The 26,884-nt window shown below is 37.4% G+C and overlaps 2 protein-coding genes across 3 annotated transcripts in view; one reads left to right on the top strand and one right to left on the bottom strand.

Moving 5' to 3' along the window:
* The window catches only part of NBEA (neurobeachin), a 743,995-nt gene that overhangs the window by 517,788 nt on the left and 199,323 nt on the right, over nucleotides 1-26,884 (top strand). For both annotated transcript variants that reach the window (XM_023208811.1, XM_023208812.1), the window contains exon 41: nucleotides 15,961-16,097. In XM_023208811.1, coding sequence (XP_023064579.1) covers nucleotides 15,961-16,097 — 137 coding nt within the window. The remainder of the gene's footprint in view (nucleotides 1-15,960; nucleotides 16,098-26,884) is intronic.
* Nucleotides 17,522-20,494, bottom strand: MAB21L1 (mab-21 like 1). The gene has a single exon (XM_023208814.3). It carries the CDS (start codon nucleotides 19,445-19,447, stop codon nucleotides 18,368-18,370), a length of 1,080 nt encoding a protein of 359 aa, XP_023064582.1. The 5' UTR covers nucleotides 19,448-20,494; the 3' UTR covers nucleotides 17,522-18,367.

The raw sequence follows: 26,884 nt of genomic DNA, 5'->3' as shown, positions 1-26,884 counted from the left end.
GCAAATGGCTAATATGATTATAATATAGAAATATGCCAATCAATAAAGTAATTATTATATTAATAAAACCTAACTTAATTTACTTTAGTTGCATTTTTAGTTTGTAGTGATTCGCCAAAGTGAATTAGTACCTAAATCCCATATGTGACTAAAGATTTCAATTTACTTTTTTACTGAAAACATTGAAATTGGTATAATTCAATGAATTTTAATATAAAATCTTGATTACCTATTTTAATTTGAACGTTAGCAAGTTGTTTCTTCAAATAACTATTGAGTAACCGAAATTCAGGATTAACTCAATATTATATAAATTGATAAGTGAAGGATTTAATTAAATTGAAAAAATGACATCCCACCAATGAAAGGTATTTCATTTCTTTTAGAATGGTAGTTCTGTCACACATGCTGAGTGACAATAGAAATATTTTACATAATGGAATTGGAATTTATATAGGTTCCTTATTGTTTCTTCTGAAAGTTAGTAATTTTACTAAGTTAGGGAATTCTGAGTTAATGATAATGATGGTTCTTTATGCTTTATGATCAGTTCTGTAAATTGTAATAATTTTATTTTTTGTTTGCATATACATATGCTGTTAGTAATAGCAATATATATATTGTTATTAGGTGATATATATATATATATATATATATATATATATATATATATCCAAACTAATGTGCGAACTTTTCACCTGAAATATCCTTCCTATTTCTCTGTTCCACTCCCTCTCCCATCTCCTCCTGTTAAAAACCCTACCCATTTTTAAGACCCATTTAAAACACTGATGAAATATTCACTGGCCAATCATATCATCTCCATAATATTTTTATTAGCATTTTTTTGGAAGTAGCATTATTGAGATATAATTCACATATCATATAATTGACCCTTTTACATTGTACAATTTAGTGATTTTTTAGTATATTCGTTCACAGGGTTATGCAACTCTTACCAAAATCAATTTTAAAATATTTCATCACTTCAGATAGAAACCTTGTTACCATTTGCCTTTCTTCACCAATTTTCCTGTTCCCTCCTTCGCAGCCCTGGACAAGCACTGATCTACTTTCTGTCTCTATAGATTTGCTTATTCTGGACATTTTATACAAATGGAATCATAGATAGTCTTTAATGTCTGCCTTCTTTCACTTAGCATGGTGTCATCAAGCCCTTTCCATATTTTGTCAAGTAGTCTTTTTTTTTTTTTTTTTTTTTTGAGGTGGAGTCTCACTCTGTTGCCTAGGCTGGAGTACAGTGGCACATGATCTTGACGCACTGCAAGCTCTGCCTCCTGGGTTCACGGCATTCTCCTGTCTCAGCCTCCTGAGAAGCTGGGACTACAGGCACCTGCCACAATGCCCAGCTAATTTTTTTGTATTTTTAGTAGAGATAGGTTTTCACCGTGTTAGCTGGATGGTCTCAATCTCCTGACACCGTGATCCACCTGCCTCAGCCTCCCAGAGTGCTGGGATCACAGGCATGAGCCACCGCGCCCGGCCGCATGTAGTCCTTCTTATCGCACTTACTCCATTGTATGGATACACCACATTTTATATATCAGTTCATTAGTTGATGGACATTCAAGTTGTTTCCACCTTTTCACTACTATGAATAATTCGCTGTAAACATTTTACAAGATTTCATGTGGACATACGTTTTCATCTATCTTAGGTATATTCATAGGAAGGGAATTGGTGGGTCAAATAATAACTCCGTGTTTAACTTTTAGACTATTTACCAAAGAGGCTGCACCGTTTTGAATTCTCATCAGCGGCATGTGAGGGTTTTGATTTCTCCGTATCCTCCCCAAGACATGTTATTATCTGTCTTACTTTATTATACCCACCCCACAACATATTGATTGTATCATTCTTAAGACACATACCACATAAAGCCTTGCATTGTAGATGTTCTTCCATGTTTTCTCTGTCCTTTTAGACTAGAACCCTTAAAGACAGCATTCATATATACTGTGTAGCTTTGAACTGTGTAGAAATCTCCTAACACAATTATTTGCCCTCAAAGGTTCCCACTTAAAAATATTATGTAGATAATTATTGAATTTGTTTATATCAAAAAACAAAAGACAAACCAAAACTTATGAGCTGTTGAAATAAATATTTGGGGGCTCAAATTATCAGACTCTCTGCCCATACTAACTGAATTATTCAAATAATTTCAATAGCTTATAATAAGTTTTGTTTTGTCTTTTGTTTTTTGGTATAAGGTAATTATATCAAAAGCTGAATTTCAATTCAGCCATCACTTGAATTTTCCAGGATAGGAACACCTAAAGTTAAGCAAATCTTTATTGCATTTCCGCTTCTGGTAAATGTGTCATTTTAACTAAATGTTTCTGTAAGTTCCAATTTATAACGTCAAAATACCACAAGTACTGTTACTGTAAAAAAAATTTAGCAAATAGAAAAGGTGTTCTATATCCAATGGATTGTAATACTACCTTTTTTTACTTTTTTTTTTAAAGTAATTAGTGCAGGGAGATAGCAACACAGGGAAGAAGTATTCAAATGTAAGAGTTGGATTTATTTTTAATTTGTGTTTTTCATAATGGTAGGTTTATATTTCTTTACACACACACTTACCAAGAATCCAAAATTCAGAAAAGTAATTATGTAAATTAAGAATGAGAAAAATACGGAAGTAAGGAGGAGATCTATTAAAAGGCTGTCTGAAGTGCCAGTCATCTCCTTCATGACCCACTTTGTTGCTCATGACAGTTCCCAGTTGTACCTTCCCTGATTTTTAGAGGGCAATATATTTTCAAACTGTTTTTCTTCTTGTAAACTGGGTTAGGTTTTATACACATTCTATAGCTGTTGTTCTACTTGATCAAAACAAAATCAGGTATCCAGTGGTGAAAACAGGGCTGGCAGGTGGAAGAGGGAGCATTATGTAGAATTTTTCTTAAGGCTGACCATTTCTACCTCCCTAAACGTCTTTTTGACTACATTCACTTGCCCATTTACTTACCCATTAACATCTTTTGAATATCTACTAAATATATAGAACATTGGTACTCAGATCGTGATAGAAAAAAAGTCCTCAAGAGAATTAGCTCTGCTACCACTACCTCTTGGTAACTCAAATAACCAGGAAGTTATGGCAGATAATGTATCTTCCCTAAGAAATTAAAGTAGACGGTTGAAATGATCAGCTTGACAGTTAGACCTTCAGTGTCCTAACTTCGAATATCTAGATACCAGAGGCAAAGTTGTTTATATATAAATTGAATGTTTCCTGCAAACTGAGCTAGAAAGGAGAATAAAACAAAAATATACAGCATGTGAGAAGAAAGAGCTCAAAATTCTGGGAAAACGTAATTAAAATAAACTACAGAATTCTGAAAGCTAAGAGTTTGTCTAAGAATATGTTCTTTAAAAAAGACTAAGAGTCTAAGCCAGTAGCACAGAAAATTTTGTTGTAACTGTGACTGGAATACGTACTATGGGAGAGAGCATGTTCGGTGCAGATAGACTCAAATTCGTCTGCTTAAGCCTAACTCTGTGCATTGCAGTGCTGAAATGGTGAATGTAACATTCTGTCTCCAACAAAACTAGTATTTTTTAAAGGTTCCTCCATATTTATTTTTATTTCATTTTAGTTACAGAATCTAACTAGAAGTTATTCAACCTGATACTTGTATTTAGGGGGGAAATATCTCTTAAACATTCTGAATTCTCTAAAATGCGTTTTGCTCAGGATTTTCCCCTTAATTTTTAAACCCATGTGTATTTCAAGGGAAATTTAATCCATATGTCCCTGACTCACTCACACTTAACTCATCAAAATGTTGTTTAGTGAAAGCTATTTGATGTTGAAAAAGCCTTATGAGTCTTTTTTCTCTCTTTGAATGAGGAAGTTGCTTTCCCAGTCATAAATAGTATACCCAAAGGATTCACATTCAGCTTCAAACATAGAATTCACAATGCTCTTAGAGACAACATTAATACATGCCTATTGTTTACAAAAGCTAAAGTATTTAAATTTCTAACTTAATTTTTAAATCAGTTAAGGTGTTATAAAAATAAATAAAAGCTTCATCTTGAATATTGAGCCTCTTTGCCTCTTTTCATTATTTTCAAAAAGTCTACAGGTCCTTTTAGAGTGTGCAAACATTTTACTGTAATCCATATTTCTTTTATTTCCATAAACATATGTTCCCCTTCAACCACGATTCTGTCATGTATGAAACACTATAAGGCACTCTTAATTGTAACAACATCCCTGATAACCAAACTGTGTAAATTAAAAATATAATAAAAAGACACAATTCAACCATGCTTATTAGACATTATCTTAGTTCATTTTCTGTTGTTTATAAAAGGATACCTGAAACTGGATAATTTATAAGAAAAGAAACTTATTTTATATAGTCATGGAGACTGAAAAGTGCAAGGTCAAGGGGCTGCATGTGGTGCGGGCCTTCTTGCTGGTAGGGACTCTCTGCAGAGTCCTGAGGCCACACCTGGCATCACATGTTAGGGTTATCACGTGTGAGGGGCCGAGGGAACTCACATGCTATCTCAGGTCTCTGTTTTTTTTCTTATAAAGTCAACGAGTTCTACTCCCATGATAACCTATTAATTCATTAATCCACAAAAGGATTAATTCACTCATGAGGACAGGGCCGTAATGACCCAGTCACCTCTTAAAGGCACCACTTCTTAATACTGCCACATTGAGGGTTCAATTTCAACCTGGGTTTTGGAGGGGACAAACAAACATATTTACACAATAGTAGACATCAACCATAAATCATATATAATTTGCATTTTTTGTTAATTTTAAGAATAAAAGCCACCCTTTTTATGGTCAGTTGTTTCACAAACCGTACTCATAAGATCTGTTCTTTCTTAATACAGTGTAATAGTTGAAACCCATTTTGATTTCCTACTTTTTTCTCTGTATGGAGAATTTATCATAAACTAATTCCTCTACAAATTTATAATCATACTCTCTACCAGTCTGGAGAATAGGGCAATAAATAACTAACTTACCAGGAGACCATATTTTTCTATATGGAGGTGACTAAGTTTTCATCATTGTTTTAAGCATGTGAATGAGGATATTGATCACCTACTGAGAAAATATATGGGTCATCTTGTTAGATCACATTTGAGGGAAAATGCGAGAAAACAAGACAGTTTTCCTAGTACCGAATTATGGATGTTAGCAACTTGGAGAGCAGGAAGAGTGAGCTCTTCATTACCTTGTCACTGCCATACCTAAGTGTGTCCTGGTCCTCTCTCTGAAAGACTTTGCCACTTACTCAAACGTAAGTTTAAAAAGTGATTTTGCCACTACAGTTAGCGCAGTGCTACACAGAAGGATCAATAAGTCTTTCTGCATACTGAAAATATTTTATTTAATTAGTTTGTTTCCATGACTTGATGTTGCAGAGCCAGAATAGCAGCTATAGAAATACTTAAACAATTAGCCCTAAGGACAAGTGTTTACATGGCAATTAATTTACAAATAGTTATTCTAGTAGAATATGTTCTACCAGTTCAAGTCATCAGTCCAATAAAAACAAGTCAATTGTTTTCTCTTAGAATAGAAGATTAGAATAGAAAATGTCAAGAATCACACAAAATAAGGACAAGACCTGGAAGGACCTGTTGGACCCTTATTCTCTGATGCCAGATCCAAACTTCACTCAGGTGAATGTGGTTATCCCACCAAAACAAATACAAGTATTGAATGTCAACTCTATGTAAGACATAATGGTGAGTTCTTGGAGTAAAAAGATACATATGATCAAAATTCTGCCCTCCAGGAAGTTATAGAGGAGAAGAGATAATGAAAAAAACAATAGTTAACCTAAATATAGAAAGGAAACCATTACAACACAAAAAATGGTCCTAGAATAACATGGATTCTGGAAAGCCTTTATTAGAATGGGTATTTCCTTTCTTGAGTCTTGAAAAATAAGTTAAACATTTAGAATTATTTAGAGAGTTGTTGCAGAAGGCGGGAAACGTATGCTAAAAGATTAACTTCTGTGTGAAACTACAGTAGTTCTAAATTAGGTAAAATGCATGAGGCAGGGAGTCTCTGAAGCTGAAACTGACAAGCTCAGGGAGGGAACTTTATGTGCCATAAGGAACCTTGATTTTATCCTGAAGGCCACAGTGAGACTGTGAAAGATTTTAAGCATGATAGTGATGATTTTTTTAAAAAAAAAATCACTCTGGCCCTTGTGTAGAATATGTTTTTAGGATGTCCAGACTTGAGGTAAGAGCTTGACAGGAGGCTCCTTTCCAAAGCAGCAGTGATGAGAGCCTCAAGTAAATTGACGGCAGGCAGGAAAGGGGAGAATGGGACAGCTACCAAAAAAAAAAAGAAGGTAATTTGTGGAAGACTGTAATAACTGACCAGTGCAGGGAGTAAGAATGAGGGGAATCAGGCCTGAGAGGAGAGGTGGTTTAGAAGCTATTAACTGTGTGTGGGAGTGTGCAGATGCAAGGTCTTCTGTGGGTGGGAGATGAAGATGCTTGATCTGTTGGGCCTCCAAAATTTTCAAAAGAATAGAAGTTTGAAATTTGAGAGCCAAGGTGGGCATGGAGTTCATAATGGAAACCAGTAAGATCACCTAAGGGAAGTGAGAAAATAAAGAGAGAAGTAGTAGGCCAAAATCACATGCCCTGTGGCACAAGGTTTAAAGGGCAGCCAATGAAGGAGAACCCGTAATAGGATACCAAGCAGGAAGTAAAGTGGTAAGAGAAAAGGAAAGACTCCTATGCTTAGGAGTCAGGAACTCTGGCTCAGCACTTTTCAAACTAATGTTCCTTGTAACACAGGTCTTTTGAAAGATGCTAATGAGAAAAAAGAAACTCTATAGTTAAATGTGTTTGGAAAATTATGAGTTTAAAAATAAGTTGCAGGCCAGGTGTGGTGGCTCATGCCTATAATCCCAGCACTTTTGGAGGGTGAGGCAGGAGGATCGCTTGAGCTCAGGAGTTCCAGACCAGCCTGGGCAACATGGCGAAACCCCATCTCTACGAAAAAATTTAAAAAATTAGCGGGGTATGGTGGTGCGAGTCTGTGGTCCCAGGTACTCAGGAGGCTGAGGTGGGAAGATCCCTTGAGCCTGGGAGGCAGAGGTTACCGTGAGATGGCACCACTACACTCCAGCCTGGGCAACACAGTGAGACTCCGTCACAAAAAAAACAAACAAGAAAAAGTTGCAGAATTTTTAAATTGATGGACTTTTTCACGCTTTTAACTTACTAATTAACGAGTATTTCCCAAATAGCTTGGCCTAAGTAGAGGTTGGACTGAAATTAAAGGAGAGCGTAGGAGTGAGGAACTAAGAGATGGAAACGGATACCTAGAGTTTAACAAAGAAGGAAAGAAAGAATATAGAAATAAGAGAGCAGACGCGGCAGGGGAGGGTAGGACTAGTAGCGCAGATAGGGTAACTACCTCAAACAAGAGGAAAGATATATCTCCAGAAACTGCTGAAAAACAGGGATAAATGCAGATGCAGAAAAATCTTTAGATAGGGGAAGACAACTGAAAAAAATTTAATTTTTCTTGAAAATATGAATTATTCATTTATTATGTAATCAGGATGAACAAATGTATAGGTGAACTTTTCTAGAAAAATCCTTATATTTATCCATCCTCTCAGGAGAATGTGTGACCCAGAAAAAGGGTAAAACGCACTGCTCTGCATTATTATTTCTGAGCTCTAATCTTTGATTCCTTAACCTACAAAGTCTGACATTCAAGGATATGTGTGATTTTTCAGTTTCATCTCGCACTGCTTTCCCTTACACACCCTAATCTCTGGCCAGACTTACTTACTGCTCATTTACGCCTGCAACAGTGTATTTGTCCAAACTATTCCCCTTGCTCACAGTGCTCTCCAAGACCCCGACCTGTCCAAATTCTACCTATCCATCACACCTCACTACAGATGTCACTGCCATCATTCTATTCCAACTGCTCACTCCCCTACCAAAAATAGGCTGGAAATCATGATTGATCTGTGAATGTCTGGAATTTTTTTCTGTCCCTTTCTTGGGACATATATAACAACATATGGAGGCAACATATATAACAAATACCCTGACTTTGGAATCAGATCACCAGATTTGAATCCTATGTCTCATTTACTAGTTGTATGACCTCTAAATTACTCCAACCCTCAGTCTCATTTTCTTATGTGTAAAATGGAGATGATAGCAGTGCTATCACACAGGAATGTTAATAGAAATAAATCACGTAAAGTACTTTACACAATTCTTAGTTTAACCCTTTCTTCCTCATGTCATAATTATTTTGTGTATTCTTTACCTTATACTATAAGCTCTTTGTGGGTAAAATTTATGTCTTATACACCACTGTATTCTCTCCTTATATGCAAAAACAATACACTACTCGTTAAGTAATTTTTGTTGACTACATGAATGAATGAATGAATGAATGAATGCTGAGTTAAATATGCCCCTACATATTTAATTACAAAGAGAGAGCAAAGTATACACCAGGAAAAATACGATAGTCATAAAATTATGCCATTTAAAACCATAATAGTACACATGTAATATAGCTAGAATGATCAATTAAATTATAACTCTCGTTGGTTTTCAGTATATTTTTAAATTTATGTTTTCTCTAAAACACAGTTATCTTTTATATTTATAAAGAAAAATTTGAAATCAATTTCAGAAAAACATAAAATATGTAATATATTAATTTCAGTGAGCTTTTACTATGACATATAAATGCAACACTGGTATATATCATTTTCTATATTCAATCCACAAACATAGATTGCATACTATATGACAGATACGTGATAGGTGGACAAGATAATAAACCCTGTCTTCAATTAGCTTGTGCCAAATAGTTCGAGAAACAGACTTTTAAACACATATATTTAATATATTATAAGTGCCATAAAGATATGGCCAGGAAACTGTAGAAATATAAAGGCAAGCTACTTAATCCAACCTGGGGGTGCACAGATTTAAATCATATCCTCTGGTTTATTCACTCATCTAGTCTAGTAGAAATTTACTCTTCCCGATCATTAAATGATATCCCAGTGCCATAAAAGAGTCAATACTCTTCCAGAAGGTGAAAAATATATTCCATATGTTGAACTAAATGTAATATAACTAGAAACGGAAATCTCAGCTGGCTCACTTATTAAATCAAAAGGCAGAGCAAATTTTCACACTGAACATTAAAACTATCACTGTTGTTTAGTACTTTTTGTACTGGAAAATAACTCGGTGCTATTTTACCTATAGTGTATATGCTTTGTAAGCTTTTTCTTCTAGGAAATCACTCACTGCCTTTGCAGAAAATGCAGCAATTTTTTTTTTTTTTTTGATTCCTTGTGACAAAGAATTACCTGCTCTACAAATAAATTGGTAAACATAAATGGTAGGTTAAAGTTAGAGCATACCAGAGTCTTTCTCAGTACTTTTTAAAAATATGTATTATAAATACATTAAGGTGGGATTTTAGATAATAGCGTAAAAATAGATGATCTACCATGATGAACAAATAATATGCTAAATTGCAGTATTCAGTTGTTCATATAAGAGGGCTCCATTCCTTCCATGTCTGTTTTAGACTATGCTAAGTTGAGTTTTTCAGATGTAGGTTTATTCTAATCTCAAAACACCTCATTTGTGTTCTTTGTCATCTGTCTCATTTTATACAATAATAATCTAAGGAAATTATGATCTGTGGGGATAATCGGTTATCGTTCATCTTAGTGTGAAGGATAGATTATGCTCAAGAAGTCACCTAGGATCATCAAGAGGCCAATTCCTGAAAACAGTGAGCTTTTGTGTAAACTTTGAGTTTCTAGAATATTTATAATGGATAGTTTAGGGGAGGGTACATTGTGTCTTTGTGAATATGTGGGGGAGGAAGTAGTACTGAAGTTTACATTCATAACCCTTGAGGCATAGTATTCTATGAGTTGTTAAAATATTTTTATTTTATTCAAGCAAAAACATTCTGCAACTATTTCCATACAAAAAAAAAAAAGTTCAGGGCTGGAGTGCAGTGTCACTGTCATAGCTCCCTACAGCCTCGACTTCCAGGGCTCAAGGGATCCTCCCACCTCAGCCTCTGAAGTTGATAGCTCGATAGGCATGTGCTACCAAACCCAGCTAATTTTTTTTTTTAATTTTTTGTAGAGATGAGATCTCGCTAATTGCCCAGGCTGGTCTCAATCTCCTGGCCTCTCATCCTCCCACCTTAGCCTGTCAAAGTGCTGGGATTACAGGTGTGAGCCACCATGCCGAGCCCTAAAAAAAAAAAAGAAAAAAAAAATTGAAAATTTCAAAATATCATTACTCTGAAATTTTATCTGGACAACTATCAATATTCTCTGTATATAAATAAAGCAGTCACTATCTAGAGACTTTGCTACTATGATTTTTTTTTTTTTTTTTTCATTCTTAAGACACTTCAATCACCTGAAACCCAGAGAACCATCCTGGATATCTAAAATTTGGAAATCTAAAATTTGTTGCAGTATTTTTTCTAGAACTTGCCCCTCCCTCGGGCACATACACAAATACCTCCATTTTCATAATGCCCAAAGCTTTCCTAGGATTCCAAAACAGTTACAACTTTATTATATTCTTCAGTAATTTGTTTTGAGATTAAAACATCTTATTCTTTTATTTCTGTGGGGGAGAATGTTTTGGGGAAATTGACTGTACCATACTTAAAAAGAATGAGTCTATGGCCGGGTGCAGTGGCTCAGACCTGTAATCCCAGCACTTTGGGAGGCCAAGGTGGGTGGATCACGAGGTCACAAGTTCAAGACCAGCCTGGCCAACTTGGTGAAACCTTGTCTCTACTAAAAATACAAAACTTAGCTGGGCATGGTGGCATGCACCTGTAATCCCAGCTCCCTGGGGCGCTGAGACAGGAGAATCACTTAAACCAGGAGACGGAGGTTGCAGTGAGCCGAGATCGTGCCACTGCACTCCAGCCTGGGCGACAGAGCAAGACTCCATCTCAAAAAAAAAAAGAGTCGAAAGCAGTGATAGATATCTTAGATATGTTCAGTCACTCATGCTATGAATTACTTCCCTAGAAAGTATACCACATTATAAAAATAATTATAAAAATTTACTCCCTCTTTATATTTTTGTCCTAATTTCTTTGGAATAATATTATTTTACAGTGAACATAAAGAATTTCAGATTAATTTTAGTTCTTCTAAATAACACCAGGATTTTAAGTTTAATAATTCTACTAAGATTAGTCAATTTTTTATTATCCCAAAATAACAAGGTTTCACAGGTTCCAAAATCAAATTGAGCATGTAGTTTCCAAGTAATTGAGGATGAAGAAAATCCATATAGCTAATGCAACTTTTAACAATATTAAACTAAGTTTAGGAAATATTCAAGCGATTCTAAAATACATTATAATTTTATGTACCCTAAATATAGTTTACCAATTAAAAGTCATCAAATAATTCTAGCAATTCCAGTTTTAATTAAACTGCAGCTCTTTTTCCATGCATAGTCTTTGCTGTGCTTTACATTGAAAGTTGTAAAGAAGCTTATCATTATTAGGAAATTTAATAGCCATCGTTGCCTTTTAATCACTAGAATGTATTTTACCCCCTCCTGAGAATGATTAATTTACCCTCCCCTCCCCCCCCCCCCCCCCCCCCCGAAAATGATTAATCCCTGCAGTTGAGAAAAAGAAAAAGCAGCCTCTGACCTCTGGGAACTGGCCTGCCTATATCTAGGCCTCATTTTCTTTGAGAACTGGCCTGGAGCTCACTGCTAGGCCATGATGTTCCCTTCTTGGACACGAACAGCCTCACAGAGCACCAACTTCATACAGGGCTGTATGATGATGATGTGAGACAAAAAACAACTTTATAATTTTGACTAAACACAGACAAAAGCAAGATCACTGTGCATACCCCAAAAGTACCAGACATTCCCCTCTTTTGGCTAATATGAGTGACTGCTACATCTTTTGAATTAGAGCTTTAGCATACATTTAGTCTTCCCTCCCTCTAGATAAAATTGATTGAAATACTTAATCATAGAATTATTTCTGATGCCTGACAGAGCCCAATCCAGAGCAAAGCCCTGCTTTCCTGAACCCTTCCCAAAATCACAAGTAAAATCCAGATCCTACAATGAGTCTTTTAACACCCCCTAAGTCACCCCATGGTTCTTATTGTTGTCGGTTTCTCTCACTGCAATGAATAATAAAACCCACTTGTTCAACTACAGGTATGTTCTTGGTGGTCTTTGGCAAGAAAGCATTGACACATCCAGTAACTTAAAATTTGTGAATATTGGACTATTAGTTCTGTAAAAATACAAACAAATTTTGTGGCCATGCACAGTGGCTCACACCTGTAATCCTGGGACTTTGGGAGGCCAAGCTGGGTAGATCACCTGAGGTCAGGAGTTCAAGACCAGCCTGGATAACATGGTGAATCCCTGTCTCTACTAAAAACACAAAAATTAGCTGGGCACAGTGGCATGCGCCTGTACTCCCAGCTCCTCAGGAGGCTGAGGCAGGAGAATCGCTTGAGCTCGGGAGGCGGAAGTTGCAGTGAGCCAGAAATTGAGCTATTGCACTTCAGCCTGGGCGACAGAGCAAGACTCCATCTCAAAAAACAAAAAAGAATTCTGTAAATTGTAAAGTTTTACCAAATTCTCAGTGTATTATTAAGATTTCTGGGCTTGAAATTTTGATTTTCATCAGGATAATCTAAACCCACAAGTATTTTAACATTCTACTTTTAAAGTGTATTTGATAAATGGTTTCTTTTTTAATATAAAACATGTGTACTTTCTACTCTAGGTCCATGATGAGGTTTACCATCTCAACTGGTTAAAGATCTTATGGCTCTAAAGAGAAGTTATTATTTTAAAGATTCATTATGCTAGGGTGGTTTTTGTTCTAGTTCACATTTTAGGTTAGATAAATGGGAAGTAATACCCCTATCCTTCTTTCAAAAATCGTAATGGAACAGTATTTTTTAAGCATTATATTGCCAGTTGTAAAAAGTAAATAACATTTGTATTTTCCTTTTAATTACCACTTTAGATGGTAGAATTTTAAATTATTATATGCATCAATGCAATAAGAAGAGGTTTTGTCTTATCCATTTGTTTAACATTTAATATCAATACTTCTATGTATGCTGAGGACATTATAATTTATTCTTTTATTGCTACAGTAGTGATTGGGATGAATATATTTAGTCATTCCTCAACTCACTACACCAAGCAAAGTTTAGGAAGTTAAATTTGTAGTTACTTAAGTTATCTTCTAGAACAGAATCAGCTAGATCACCATCTCACCGTTATTCAGAGATGCTGTTCTTTATAAACTATTTTTATTTGGAAAGAGATCCAAGGTTTTCAAATAACCAGGTACCATATGGAAGATCTACTGGCTTATGATTGTGCCTTGTGTAAACATTTTAATATCGGATCCCTAAAATCCAAAGGCTCCCCCAAAGGGGATTAAAACATAATCCCCTCTCTCTGTTGCTGTAGTGGATTAACTCCGTATTCTCTCTGCGGCTGGTTTGCTCCCTGAAGACTACAACAAAAAGATTCAGTGCTCCTTAAACATGCTATGGAATTGGAAGTTGTAATTGGAGATTTCCAAAGGACGAGGGTAAAAATGACACACTATTAATGCTGAATATTTCATGATGTGTCTTTCTTAAAGAAAGACCAGTTCGAAGCCCTTTTATAAACGCCCAGAAAATCTCCTCAACAGAACGACATTGGAGTAAAATCTAAAGGAAGCCGTCTCCTTTCAGAAACGCAGAGGAGTAAGTAGAGAAGATGTGTCCCCATAGAAAGTTCACGGATCGTGTCCTTAAAAATTGTAATGTATTTCAGTAAATCAATGGGTACGGTTTTGATGTTTCACGATCTTTTTTCTCATGTTCTCAATTTGGATACGTTACATTACTTTTTAGGAGAAAGAAGTAATTCGCCATTTTTAGTGTTTTTGACCATTATTTGTCTCCAAATGCCAGAAACCTGTTATAAATCTTGATAGTCCACTGTCTTTAGAATGGAGACTTTTTTGAGGTTTTTAGCAGTGCCTAAAAATGTATAACTTTGTTTCCAGTGTGAACCAAATCACCTTTCTCACCTTGCCCCAATCAAGAGTAAACCGCATAGATTTCCTCAGAGAGAAAATAGGAAAACTGGCATCCAAGGGAGCGTCCTGGTTGCTTAAGGGTTAAGGGAGCGGTTCGAACCGGCCCGAGCGTTGGGGGATTCGGAGGAGGGCGCGGAAGGCAGGAGGCGCCGCCAAGCGCGCGCACAGACCCTCCAATAAACACAAAGGAGGGCCTGGGGAATAGAAACCCAAATCCACTTGTAATCGTACAAGAGATTCGGGCGTAATTACTTGAGCAACCTAGATTAAGATTGATGAGCCTTTAAAGTGGTGCTTCAGATCGACTGCCTCTCCCTTTCCAAAGAAAAACCTTGTGCAACCGAGGTGGACCCCGACTCCGCTGGGCAGAGGCCGAAGCCCAGAGTCCACGAGCCCCGAGGGCTTATCCGAGGATCGAGAGCAGTGAGATGAAAGACAGGACTGTGCGTGGGTCTGGCCCAGGCAGTCCCGACAGGCTGAAAGCTGACACTGTCACAGTTTGCTCCTTAGCCACCCCCTTGTAATCGCGACAGAAGCCAGCCCAGCCCTCTGTGTTCCTGCAGCCTCGGGAAGGCTCGGCTTTGTGCAGGACGGTCGCAGATTGGGTGTGTGTGCTGCGCCAGGGAAGGCCAACTTGGCCGCGTCTCCCGAGGCCGGCCCGGCGGGGGCTGAGGGCGGTGTCGGCGCGAGGGATCTCCGCCCGGAGGGCCGAGGCCTAGCGGCCGCAGAGAACCTGACTTTTTATTGCCTTTCCCCGACTGTTATTGTGACGCACTTGACTGTATGCATTTGAGGGGAGAAGTGGAAGGGATTATGATGCGCCCTTGCTGCCGACAAATGAATGGTTGTATCCGCTCCCCACGTTATGTATAACGTTGTATCGTGTTTCAAATCCAGGATTGCGAAGAATGTCTCCCTTTGGGGAGACTTTACAGGAAACATTTAGGTAATATCCCATTTGAATTCATATTCTAAACGCTTTGTAATTCGTGATTTTCAACCTTAACAGATTGAGGGAATTCGAAGCAAGCACCCTGGCAGGCACTTTTAGTGAAGCTGTTTCTGCAGTTTGGAAAGTTGAGAAGTAGCACTTTCGCACGGTTTTTTTGAGAATCGTTTTGTTCAAGCGTCTTACATTTTCATCACTTTTGATATATTCTCTGTGAGAAAGTGACTAAGATTTTCGTTCTTTTCTACATAAGAACTTTATGTAATGTCCGTATGCACGCGTATGTGTGTGTGTAGCGCGTCTTAGGAGACAGATATTAGATTAATCTTCCTGCAAGAGGCAAACCGCTCACAACAGCGGAATTTATCATTTAGATCCTTGCCCCCTTCTCCTCCTCTCGCCTCTCCTTGGGGAGCGCCGCTGCTGAGTGGAGCGGCTTCGCGCGATGGCTGGTCTTGGGGGCAGTGCTGACTGCCTAGGGTCTCTGGAAAAGCCAGCGATACTCAGTGGAGAATTGGGACATTTGTCCGTTCTGCACTTTTAAGTAGGTTAATGGCAGCCCCTCACCAACCATGTAGGATTTCTAGGTGGAAATTGAGCGGTATTCGGTATCCTGACCTTCCGGGTTTTCATACCATTTTTTCTCTCTAGTCTTGTTATAAGGTAATGAATAAAAGCTAAGTAGTCCTTATCTTACATGAAAAAAGAGTTTGCCGCATAATACAGGAACCATTTTTTCTAGTGCATCCTTACCAATAAAAACCTCTGGTACCCTTCTGGGAGGGAGCAGGAAGGGCCACAGGGGATCAGCCTGACTCCCCTTATCCTTGCCTTGCAGGCCCAGTGGTTCTCAGCACCCCTGCCCAGCTCATCGCTCCCGTGGTGGTGGCCAAGGGGACTCTCTCCATCACCACGACAGAAATCTACTTCGAGGTAGATGAGGATGATTCCGCCTTCAAGAAGATCGACACTAAAGTGAGTTAAAGCGATTCCATGTACGGTACTGGTGGCTTTGTGGCAGGAAGTGGTTTTCAATTTTGTTTGATTTTACCTGACAGTGGAGGAGGGGAGCACATTCTCCTCTTTCTCATAGAAAATAAAATGAATGAAATAGCATGTTCACTTTATGGAACTGAAGAATATATTAATGAAGTTAAATCCTGTATTGCCAGAGTATGCACATTTTAACAGTCTTTCTGTGAGTGCCTTTGTTTGCGCTTGGGCAGATTTGGTAGTTAAGCCAATTGCTCCCAAGTCCCTGGGGCCCAGAATCTCAGGCTCTGAGGGCTGACTACGAAAGGTCTTAAGAAATTTCTTATTAAGATCACTTTTAATTTTCAAAACTTTAGATTGAAATGTGATTATTGAAAAGTTATAAGGAAACGGGGGGGAGAGCCATTTAGATATAAATTCATCTCCATTAGTACACCCATTTTGTCCATCTCCTGAAATAAGAATGGGTTTTATATGTGGATTTAAGAGGAAAGCAACTGATTCTCTGAGCTTTGATTTAAAATATATATGCTAGCACTCAGATGTTTAAATATTGTATTCTTCTTTGAGTATAATGCCAGAAAATACATATTTGGACCAGTTAAATGCATACTTATTAAATGTTATTGTGTAGATTTTAAACACCAGAGTATTAGAGTAGCTCTTTCTCAGCACTTTCTGATATCTATTTTAATGTTTTAACTTTCATGTTACTGTGCAATTTGCAAACTTCTATTCTGGGGTTAAGAATTCAAGAGCATGAAGTGTCACGCTAGAAATTCTAGCATCATTTTGCAAAAAATCTTCCTTTATTTTCAGAGGCAGTTATTCTAAAATAGTCAAAGACAAATGCTCCCACAGATCCAGAACTTTATTGTTTTTAATTTAGATATTGATATAAAATGTAATAAAATAGTATTGGTAAACTAGAGCTAAAATCCAAAAATTTACCATCACCTGAATTAACTAACTTAAGGCCCATAGGTGATCAGCATTTTCAGCACTTGTTGACAACTAAACTATTCCAAAGGATAGTCATGGGACTTCTTTTACTTCCAGCTCCAAATGCAGTTTTTAAAATAAGTCAGTCATCTCTACTGTCATGATATACTTTTTTTCTTATATTATCAAAAATGCTACAAGAAGAGCAAGCTTTCAAAGGTAGATTTAAATTGTGTCTGTTGTAGAAAGGAATTGTCTTGCAAGTTAAGTTAGAGACTGAGAGTAGATCATTATCTTATATACCTATACAGAAAGAGCTTTTCTCCAATGTTTTATTTTTAAGGATTTCATTAGCATATTTCTCAAAATGTTTAAGATATTCAAGTGGGTTTGATTTTCAAAATGCAGCATTACATCTTTTGATAGGAAACAATTTTAAGTGAGACACGACAACTTTTATTTTACTTCATTTATTAGCATCTAATTAAATAAAAACCAGCAACAAATTAAAATCTAAATCACAAAAGTAATTATCCAGTGTATTTCAAGTGCATTTTTCAAATATATAATTCAGATATTCAAGCGTTATTATATAAGCTGAATTCAAATTTCTTTGAATATATTTAAATAACATTTCAAGTATATTTATGGAATGTTAGAAATAGAACAAGCAATATTTTGAAACAAAATGTAAACTTTTTAAAGTTCAGACACTTTCAAAGACAGAGGAAAGTACCAGGAGGAAATCTACCTTTAAATGATAACTTTGTTTGTGGAAAATGTCTGGAAGTATCAAGAATGGCAATTTAAGTTCTTTTCACCAAATCACAAACACCAACATCCACACTTTCAAAGACAATGTGAGATCACAATATTTGTTACAAATCAAAATATACATTACAGTTTCTTTCAGATGGCATATCCAAATCGTGTTTACTCACAGGCAGATGCACCTAAATCACCAGGATTGCTATAATCCTTTGATAGTTAGGCGGAGTCTTCGTCGCGGTCTTGCATTACAACCGGGCTGTTTACAGAGTGTTACGGTGTACTTTTCAAGGGAGATAGGAAATCGTGTGGCAAGAAGTCTTCTAATACTAGTGGCTTTGGGTTTTTCTCCATCCGCTTCCCCTACTTTTTCTCCCCTTGTGGGGGTGGGTGAGATGATGTCTAAATATTGTATTATTATTCCTTTTTAAAGGAAGAGATTGTTTACACTGCGGAGTGGAATATTAGGAATTGAAGAGAAGTTTACACTTAATAAGGACTTTGAGAAGGGTAATAATTTCGGCTCTTGATTAACTCATCCTCTAAAGTTTTTCCAAACTTTTCGGGTTGGTCAGGATCTCTCTTGCCAGTCGCCACGTTTGTTTGGCAGCGTTTTCCAGAGCTGAGTGAGGTTTGCCTTGAAACAGATCTAAGTTCGGTAGAAAGTAGTGAGGACACCGCCGGCACTGCAGGCAGGAGATAAGTTGCAGCAAAATCCCGTTCAGCCGATCACCCAGGCAAGACTCGTCCCAGTCCGACTCCCGGGGATGCTTTTCACACTCGTAGGAAACCAGAGTCTTCATGTGGTAATTGTTCAAGGGCTGGCCAGGCAGTTCAAGGTGACGATCCCTTAAGGTTTTGAGGATGGAGAGGCACTTCTTTCTGCAGCCCCCCATCTGCAGTCTGTTCTCTGCCTCCGCGAACTGCAGCACCCAGGCGTCGCTCTCCGCCGAACTCTGCTTGCCGGCCAGGGAGTGGCACTCCTTGGACAAGAGATTGAAACCTTCCGCCTTGACCTCCGCCACCCGGTTGGGTCCTGGCCAGGGGATGTGGGGAAGTGGCCAGTGGGCAGCACTCCTCGGCCAGATCCCGGTGCATTTAAAAGCCGGCGTGATCTGCACCACGTACCTATCTCGGATTCTCAGTTTCACTTCGCTGGTGTCTGCCACCATCTTTACCACATCCCTGTAGCTACATTTGTCTACCGCTTGAGCCACCAGCGTCTGAAACCTGGACCGGATTTTGCGCGCCGAGAGGTAGCCGGAGGCGGTAATGAATTCCACCCAGAGGGACATGCTTCTCTTGCGCCCGTCGCTCAACTTCAGCACCGCGCAGCCGGGCAGTGAGCCATCGTCCACGAAGTTGAACACCCCCATTTGGTTGAGATAAAGCACCACTTCAAATTCGGTGGGGGAGATGACCTCGAGGCCCTCGTAGCGATTGTCCATCTCGTTGAGAGAGCTGATGAACCGCGGCTCCTGCACTTCCACTTCCTTCAGTACGTCGGAAACTACTTTGCAGACTTCCCGGATAGTTTTGGCAATGGCAGCTTTCCTGGCTTGGCATTTTTCGTTGTAGTATTTATTCAGATGGTAGACAAGCTTGGCCTGGGCCGCAATCATGTTGGGGCAGAGATCCGGATTGTACACCGGAGTCTCGCAGTAAGCTGTGGGATCCAATGCGGCTGCTAGAGCTGGAGCCAACTTCGGTGGAGAAACGGGCCGCAGCGCTCAGAAATGGATCAAAAATGCTTTTCGGAAGTGCTGCAGCGTTGGTTTCCCTGCTGCTGCTGCTGCTGCTGCTTTTCCCTTCCTTTTATCTTTGAGCCCAGCCGTTCTTAAAGTGAAAGACTGTTCTCCCCCCTCTCCTTGTCTCTCTTCCTCTTTTAAAGAATCCTTGTGTGAGAGAACCGCATGGAGAGATCACCTTCTCAGGAATAAAAAAAAAAAAAAAAAAAAAAAAAGTTGTGCTGAGACCCAGCAAAGCTCTTCTAGTAGTCAAAATAAGCACCCCTTTCCGTATTTATGTACGCTTTCCCGTAATCATTGTGTGTGCAGCACTGTTAATCAAATGGAGGAAAAGTGTGCTGAGAGTGTGTCTAGGGTGAGTGTGCGTGTGTATATGTCAGAAGAAGCTGCTGTTGATTTGTCTAAGAGCCCAGATGCACTCGTGTGGAAATTATAAAGGCAGGGCCAGGCAGGCGGGCGGCCAATCGCCACTGGGCTCGTTACGACAGCCTCCTTCAGCTCCAACCCGGCTAATTAATCCCCCCTCATGGATATAGGCACACAAACTAAAGGTAGGAGGCTGCTGCCGGCAGAAAACCACCCAGGCCACCTAGACAGTTTGGAAATCAAGAGGAATATCTCAGCTGTGGTACTACTTGAAGCATATTGACATTTTGAAAAGATTTGGCAAAGCAGCTCTCTTCTGTGCCGAAAACCCTGCCTGTCTTTTTACCGCTGAAATGCAAATACAGGTGTATTAATGCGCATCCATCAATTAGTGATCTAGACGGGGTTTTCTAAAACAAAATCACTAACTTGCATTTAGAGTAAGATAATTAATGCCTGTTAATCCTTGGGGTCTTCTTATATGCAGGTTGAAAGTTTGTTCATGCAGACTACTGGCATATGGAAGCTGGCTTTAGATGGAGGAGTACCTGTGTAATTTTCTCATTCTGGATGTTCCTATATGTTAAAATGATTTTTTGAAACGTTATGGAGGTAGTATGCTCTTTTTTTACTTATGTTTTTTCCTTTTTTGCATTTGTTGAAAGGAATCTGAAAATAATTGCTGAATGTGTTAGATGATCTACTCCCGTTTAAGTTAGGATGTTTAAAAAATATTTGGTACATCCCTCTGCCCCACCAGCTGCAGTCTTTGCACTTTAGTAGACTTGACCAGCATTACAAGCAGGACACAAAGCTATATATGCACTATAGAAACATTTGAAAAATCAGTTGTCTCTGGGATGGAATTTTAGTTCATAAAATTCACGTGAGATCATAGAAATCAAGCCTCCTCACAGATAACTATCCTGAAAATGTGAAGGTTTAGGGGTTTCTGGCTTGTTTACAGATGTATAATTAAGGATATATCTCCTGTCTTAAGTGTCCTTAAGTGGTGACCTAGCAGTAGACTTCTAATTTTATACTATTTTGTGTGATTTAATTAAGGGAAAATGGTTAACATTTTCAAAGAAAATTAACTTGCAATCATCTAGGGGTCATTTTTGGATTTTAACATCATTTTGAAAACAAAAATGAAATCATTTCATTTCTGAATTTTGGAACCCGGAAACAGGAGGAGGAAATTTCTTTTCTTCCTAGTTGGTGGTCCAGTTGTCTCCTCAAAGTACAGGAAACTAAAGAAATACTACTTAGTGGTTATGTCGTGGTTTTTAAACCTAGGTGGATTTTTTAATTGTCTACCTTTAATTTAGATGCCACGTCTTCCCAATTAAGAATATTTCCAGTCAAATCCTGTAACTCCCGGTAACAGGTTTGTAGGCACTTTCAGAGCCACTTTTAATAAGATCTTGTGCAGGGATCCCACTTTTTACTTAAGTTTTTTTTATTTTTGTTTGTGTGTTTTGCACAGGTACAGCATCACAAAGCCATCTCTTATTTAATTTCTCCTTATCCAACAGTGATAGATTACAATTTAGCTGAAAATAGTATATTACATTGGGTTGCGTGGCACCCATCTACTTTATTTCCCAAGATCCTTCCATCCCCTTAGGAGCAGGGCTTGGGAACACCCAAAAAGCCCCTCCCCGCTTTGCCGTCGTCTCGGGTGAATGCACTGCTACCTTTTGGCAGTTGGAGGGGAAACGCATCAGAGCCCGAGAACCTGCAACCGCCACGGCGAAGATGTGCAGTGGTCTCTGGGGAAACGCCGCCTTCTGCCCTCACCCGGAGCGGGTGGCCCTGTACTGTCCGCTCGCCCTCTCTCTAGCTGCGCCGCATTCCCGTGCCCTCTTACTTTACTCTCTGGGCTCAAGATCGCTACGCTCTACTTCTGCGTGAGCTTCTTTGAAAACCTTACTTGGAGTGCCGGGTTACTCTCCACGTCTGCTCCAGGCCACGCTGTGCCCACGCACCCCTCAGCCTTGACCGCCCACGACCGGCCCAGGTGTGGTCGCAGCCAAACCCCCGCCGCGGGCCTCTGCGCCCTGCGCTGTCTCCCTTGAGTTCAGGCCCTCTGAGATGCTTGCCCCAAGACCTCGCCCCTTGCCTTCTTGGGCCACCTGCAGAACAACCCTGGTTGTCAAGGACCTGAGACAGCCGAGGAAGGGGAGTCCCCGGGGCTGTACGGGGGACCTTGAGTGGGTCTAACGGGAAGGATACGGGCCTGCGAGGGACGCCGGCCGGGTCTGGCTGGAGCCAGGCGCGCAGGTGGCGCATCTTCGGGGTTCACTGTGCAGCTTAATTGGGTTAAAGCGAAGCTAAACACCGAAGCACTTCGTGCAAACTAATTGGTGCAACCAGCTCCTTTTCACTAACGATTTGCACTTTGAGAAGGAAAAATGGATGGTGAGAAAAGGTGTACTAGGAAACTCGTTAGATCTAGTGTTCCAGGAAAGTGAAGTCATTTAGTTTCAAGGACGCCAGGACTGTGTTTTCTAAGCTGCTTCCTTAAGCATCCTTCACACACGGAGCCGAAGGTGATTTACATAACATAGGATTCACCGGTCCGCGGTTATCACTGTGGGTGAACTGGGCGCCCTGGATTGAATAACACTCTAGTGCAAGTACTGCTTGTTGCTGCAACACAGTGATTGTCTATTACACTGAACACGTGAAATGAATTGCCTTCTGTAGCTGAATCCTTTCAGTGATCTTAGACGCCCCTCATTGTTGAAGCGAAAATTAAGCTATTCGGAGAAGTGTGTTTTCCATCCCCGAAATTTTGTTATGGAAATAACCTACAGAGAGGAATTACAAATAACAGTATATTTTTGTGCAATTCAGCCGATTTTAATCTAGGCTTGGGGGATATATTTATGTTATGGGAGTAACATATTTAACTATTTTTCAGTAAATTTTTTAAAAATATCATTTGACCTATTAAACTAGTTACGTCAAATGATTATGCAGTACATCGAGATGGCTTAATATACATTTATGTATTAATGTGAAAAGTTTTTTTAAAAACTCCAGTTATACCAGTCTTGCAATATTTTTTGTTGAAAATGTAATCTTAGTGCTACTAGAATAAAATTGTGTGTGTGTCATGCTTTAGGATGTAAATACTTAATTATTTTCCGTGGTATGCATGCAGACATCTTTGACATGACCTAATAATAGAATGATAATTAAGGAAAACTGGCCTAATTGAAGGAAAAAGCATCTCAAGAATCTCATGATGTAATGATAGTTTGAAATGCTTATATTGAATGGTATTTAGAATTTTAATGCCTAACTGACGTTTACATTTCATTTACTTAGTTTATGAGGCAGGCTTGATTTAAAATGTACCAGTTAGAAAAAAATAATACTAATAAGGACACAGCACATCATTATCATCAATGTTAGTAGTATTAGTGAATATAAAATAATTAAATACTGTGATCCTTAACACTTCGAAGCGTTCGAAATAACAATAGCAAAACAACTTTTCCTCAAGTACTATTTCCTAAATAACTTATCTCCACTTCTGTAAACCTGCTTACTTATATGGGATATACAAAGCAATTCATAAATAGTGTCATTATTAAGCTTAAAGAAAAACTCTGTTATGTTGAGAAATACAAGAATGCCAAATTTTTTTCTTTTAGAAAAAAACTAATTTAAATTTGAATTGCATGTTCATAAATCTCAGCAATTGTAACCTTTCATCTGGAAAAAAGGTCTCTGTTAAAGGATATGCACGTACATGTTAAGTGCTTACATAGATATCGTTTGGTGTTTTTTCATTATCTGTTAGCTGCTAGTCTATTCACAAGTATTCATGAATTTAAAGTTTTATTTTTTTAATATGTGCTTATTACACTGGGGAGATAAAAAGAATATGAAGTTGAGTTTATTACATTATTTATCCCTACTGCTGGAGTGGCTTTGAAGGCTCATTGTAGGCATCTGATTTCCTTTCCCCTTCTTTTTTTTTTTAAATGCACCCAGGCTATTTCAAGTGTTTCATTCTGCCAGACACAATACATTTCTTTTTTTACACTAGAGAAATTAAAGACAGATATTTGTGCAGGGTTTTCTTTATGTGTCACATTAAATAAAGTAAAATAGAGAGAATTTTTCTGGTAATCTAATTTGATGGCATCTATACCTTTCTTCCTGTGTGATTCTTGGTATAAGAACACTTGAGACAAAAAATAGCTTGAAAGCTTTCAAGGTTTCAGTGATTTCTTAAAGTAATTATTTCATCTTTTAATATCAGATTTATTTCAAAGTCAAACAGAGGATTGAAGTCGCTGTTTGCACAATTTAGACCCTATTTCACTTCTTCAACTAGAACATTTTGAGAATCATGGTTAATTTTTTAAAATTGTTTATTCTTCACTTGACTGATGAAGGCCTTTGCCTCAGTTTTCTTCATCGCCCTAGTTCACATATAGTCACATTTGTAGTGAAGAGTACTGTTTTTGTCTACAGTGTTGCTTAATAAACTTGATATTGGTATTAATAGGTTTTTGAAAAGAAAAGTAATTTGAGATTAAAAATGGAAGTTGGGAGTCTACTTCTAAGAATTGACCATCACTGCTTGATTTGCAGACTTGAAGTAATACTGGATAACTCTAGCCAAAACCTTTCTTTTGATGGAAAAAGAAATTTAAAGCCCAGCTTATTTTCATAATTGTCTCTGTTTCCTCACTTCATTTGCATGTGTACACAGAGGTACAGGATGTTTTCAGTTGTATCTGCAAACTGAAAAAAAAAAAAATGGGGGATGGGAGGTTATCAACCTAAAGAATTTTTTATTGCTCCGCATAAATTGTGATCTCTAACCTTTTCCAAACATTGAAGGACAAGTCATTCATTTATTGAGTATTGTGTAGGAAATACGGATTCCAGTAGTCTAATTTCTCACAAACCCTTCAGAAAGTTACTATTATCTTTCTAGTAAAACTAAAATCTTTTTGTTAGATTTCAGCTTATAATTTTCTTGTGATATTATAGAAATATTCAGACAGGATAAATGGGCTCACATGATTCTTTTCTATATGAATATATGAAAGTTAGGTATTTCCAAACCCATAACATATACACAAATGTATGTATGATTTTACATACATGAATTTACATATATTTGTGTATATGGCTACATTTTTAGTACTCTTAATATGCTATATTTTTATTGCATTTAGAGAAAACAAGGAAATCAGATTCGATGAGTGTATGTTAATCCCTGCATCTGAACTAGGTCATCTAGGACTGCATTGCTCTCATTACTGTTTCATACTGTATGTGATTAAGCCACTGAAAATATTCAACATGACCTTGAGACTAGAATATGATACATAGATAATCAACTTCCAGTGATTACATGTCTAAAATAACCTTTCCTATTTTTAATTTATAGTTTTGGAGCTTATTTTTTAATGAGCAAAGTAGTTCTTCTAAACTAAGATTTATTTTTTTAATGATCAGTAACTAGAGTAATAATTTAAAAAGATAATTACATCAAATAGAAAACTATTACCTTTTATCATGTATATTATATGCAGTAAAATAAATGGTTTATAGAAAAAGAAGGAAATTAGTTTATAAACATAAATTTTCTTCATATCTTTACATATAAGTATAGAGATAACTATCTGAGAATATAATACCTATATAATATTTCCAGTTACATTTCATTATTTTCACTGTGGTAATAATATACATTTTAGTACACCAATATGTACTATTTCTTGAAAGCACACTTTTCATGTACTGATTTGTCAAAAATATCAAGTCTAAAGTAATACTAATGAATAGTTAATACTTTTATATTCATATATCCTTATCCATTTTATTATCTCAATATCCCAGTCAAATTAGAAGGATGAACTGCATAGTTTGTAAGATGTAGTGTTCCTGATTTTAAAAAAAGTGGGAACCTAGTGAAATAAAATGTATACCTTTGTCTTTCTGTGAAATGTATTTTTTTAAGTTAGGTTTGTCGATGTATAATTTGCATACAATAGCATTCCATGATTTTTCCATATGATTGTGCCATTCTATGAATTCTGACAAATGTATACCATCATAGAAGCTCTACCACACATGTAGAACATTTATATTACCACAAAAATGTTTCTTCATGCCCTTATTTCGTTACTTTTATTTGGAAATTTTATGATTAATGTATAAATGTCTGAGTGTTTTAGTTTTATATCAAAAGGTCTTTAGACTGTAACACCCGTTATTTATTTCCCCTAGAATTTACTATTTTATCATGCTTCCAATTAAAGACAAGTTTTAATCAAAAAACACTGACACAGGCTAAGTATAAAATAATATTTCAGATATATAAGCAATATGTTTATAATTTTTATTTTATGTAAAGTTGTTTAATGTATGTGACTAATTAATACTTAGTAGAAGATTCATTTTTCAAAGAAACTCCTAATATTTAGTGGCTAACATAAATATATGTGTTAGATTTATGAATTGGGTTTACAGTTTGCACATCAAAATATGTAAGAAAGAAAGGGTTTCTCATATAAGTTAGCAACATTTGAGGCATATTTGTAATGTTTCTAGCTTTATGTCACTAGAGAAAGAAATGTCAAGATTTCTCAATATTTTTACTTTACATTTTCAGTAAATTAACCTTCCCTTTGAGTGGTAGGAATTGAGGCTAAAGAGTTTATTAGATCTAATATTACTTAATATATGCACATTCTTGGGACAGATGTATAAATATACATTATCCTAATTTTGTATAAATATACATTATTATGTAAATTTAGATGGTTACAAATACTCTAAACCAAGACTTATTAAATTATAGGAGTGAAGACATTGATAATGATGCTTTTCAAATATTTTGCCTTTTTACAACTTGGAATAGTACAACTAGTCTTTTATTTCTTCCCCTAAGATATACAAATTATT

This window comes from Piliocolobus tephrosceles, chromosome X (assembly GCF_002776525.5).
Source record: "Piliocolobus tephrosceles isolate RC106 chromosome X, ASM277652v3, whole genome shotgun sequence".
Lineage (NCBI taxonomy): Eukaryota > Metazoa > Chordata > Mammalia > Primates > Cercopithecidae > Piliocolobus > Piliocolobus tephrosceles.
Note: the sequence above shows the minus strand (reverse complement) of the source record. Positions and strands in the feature narration are given on the sequence as shown.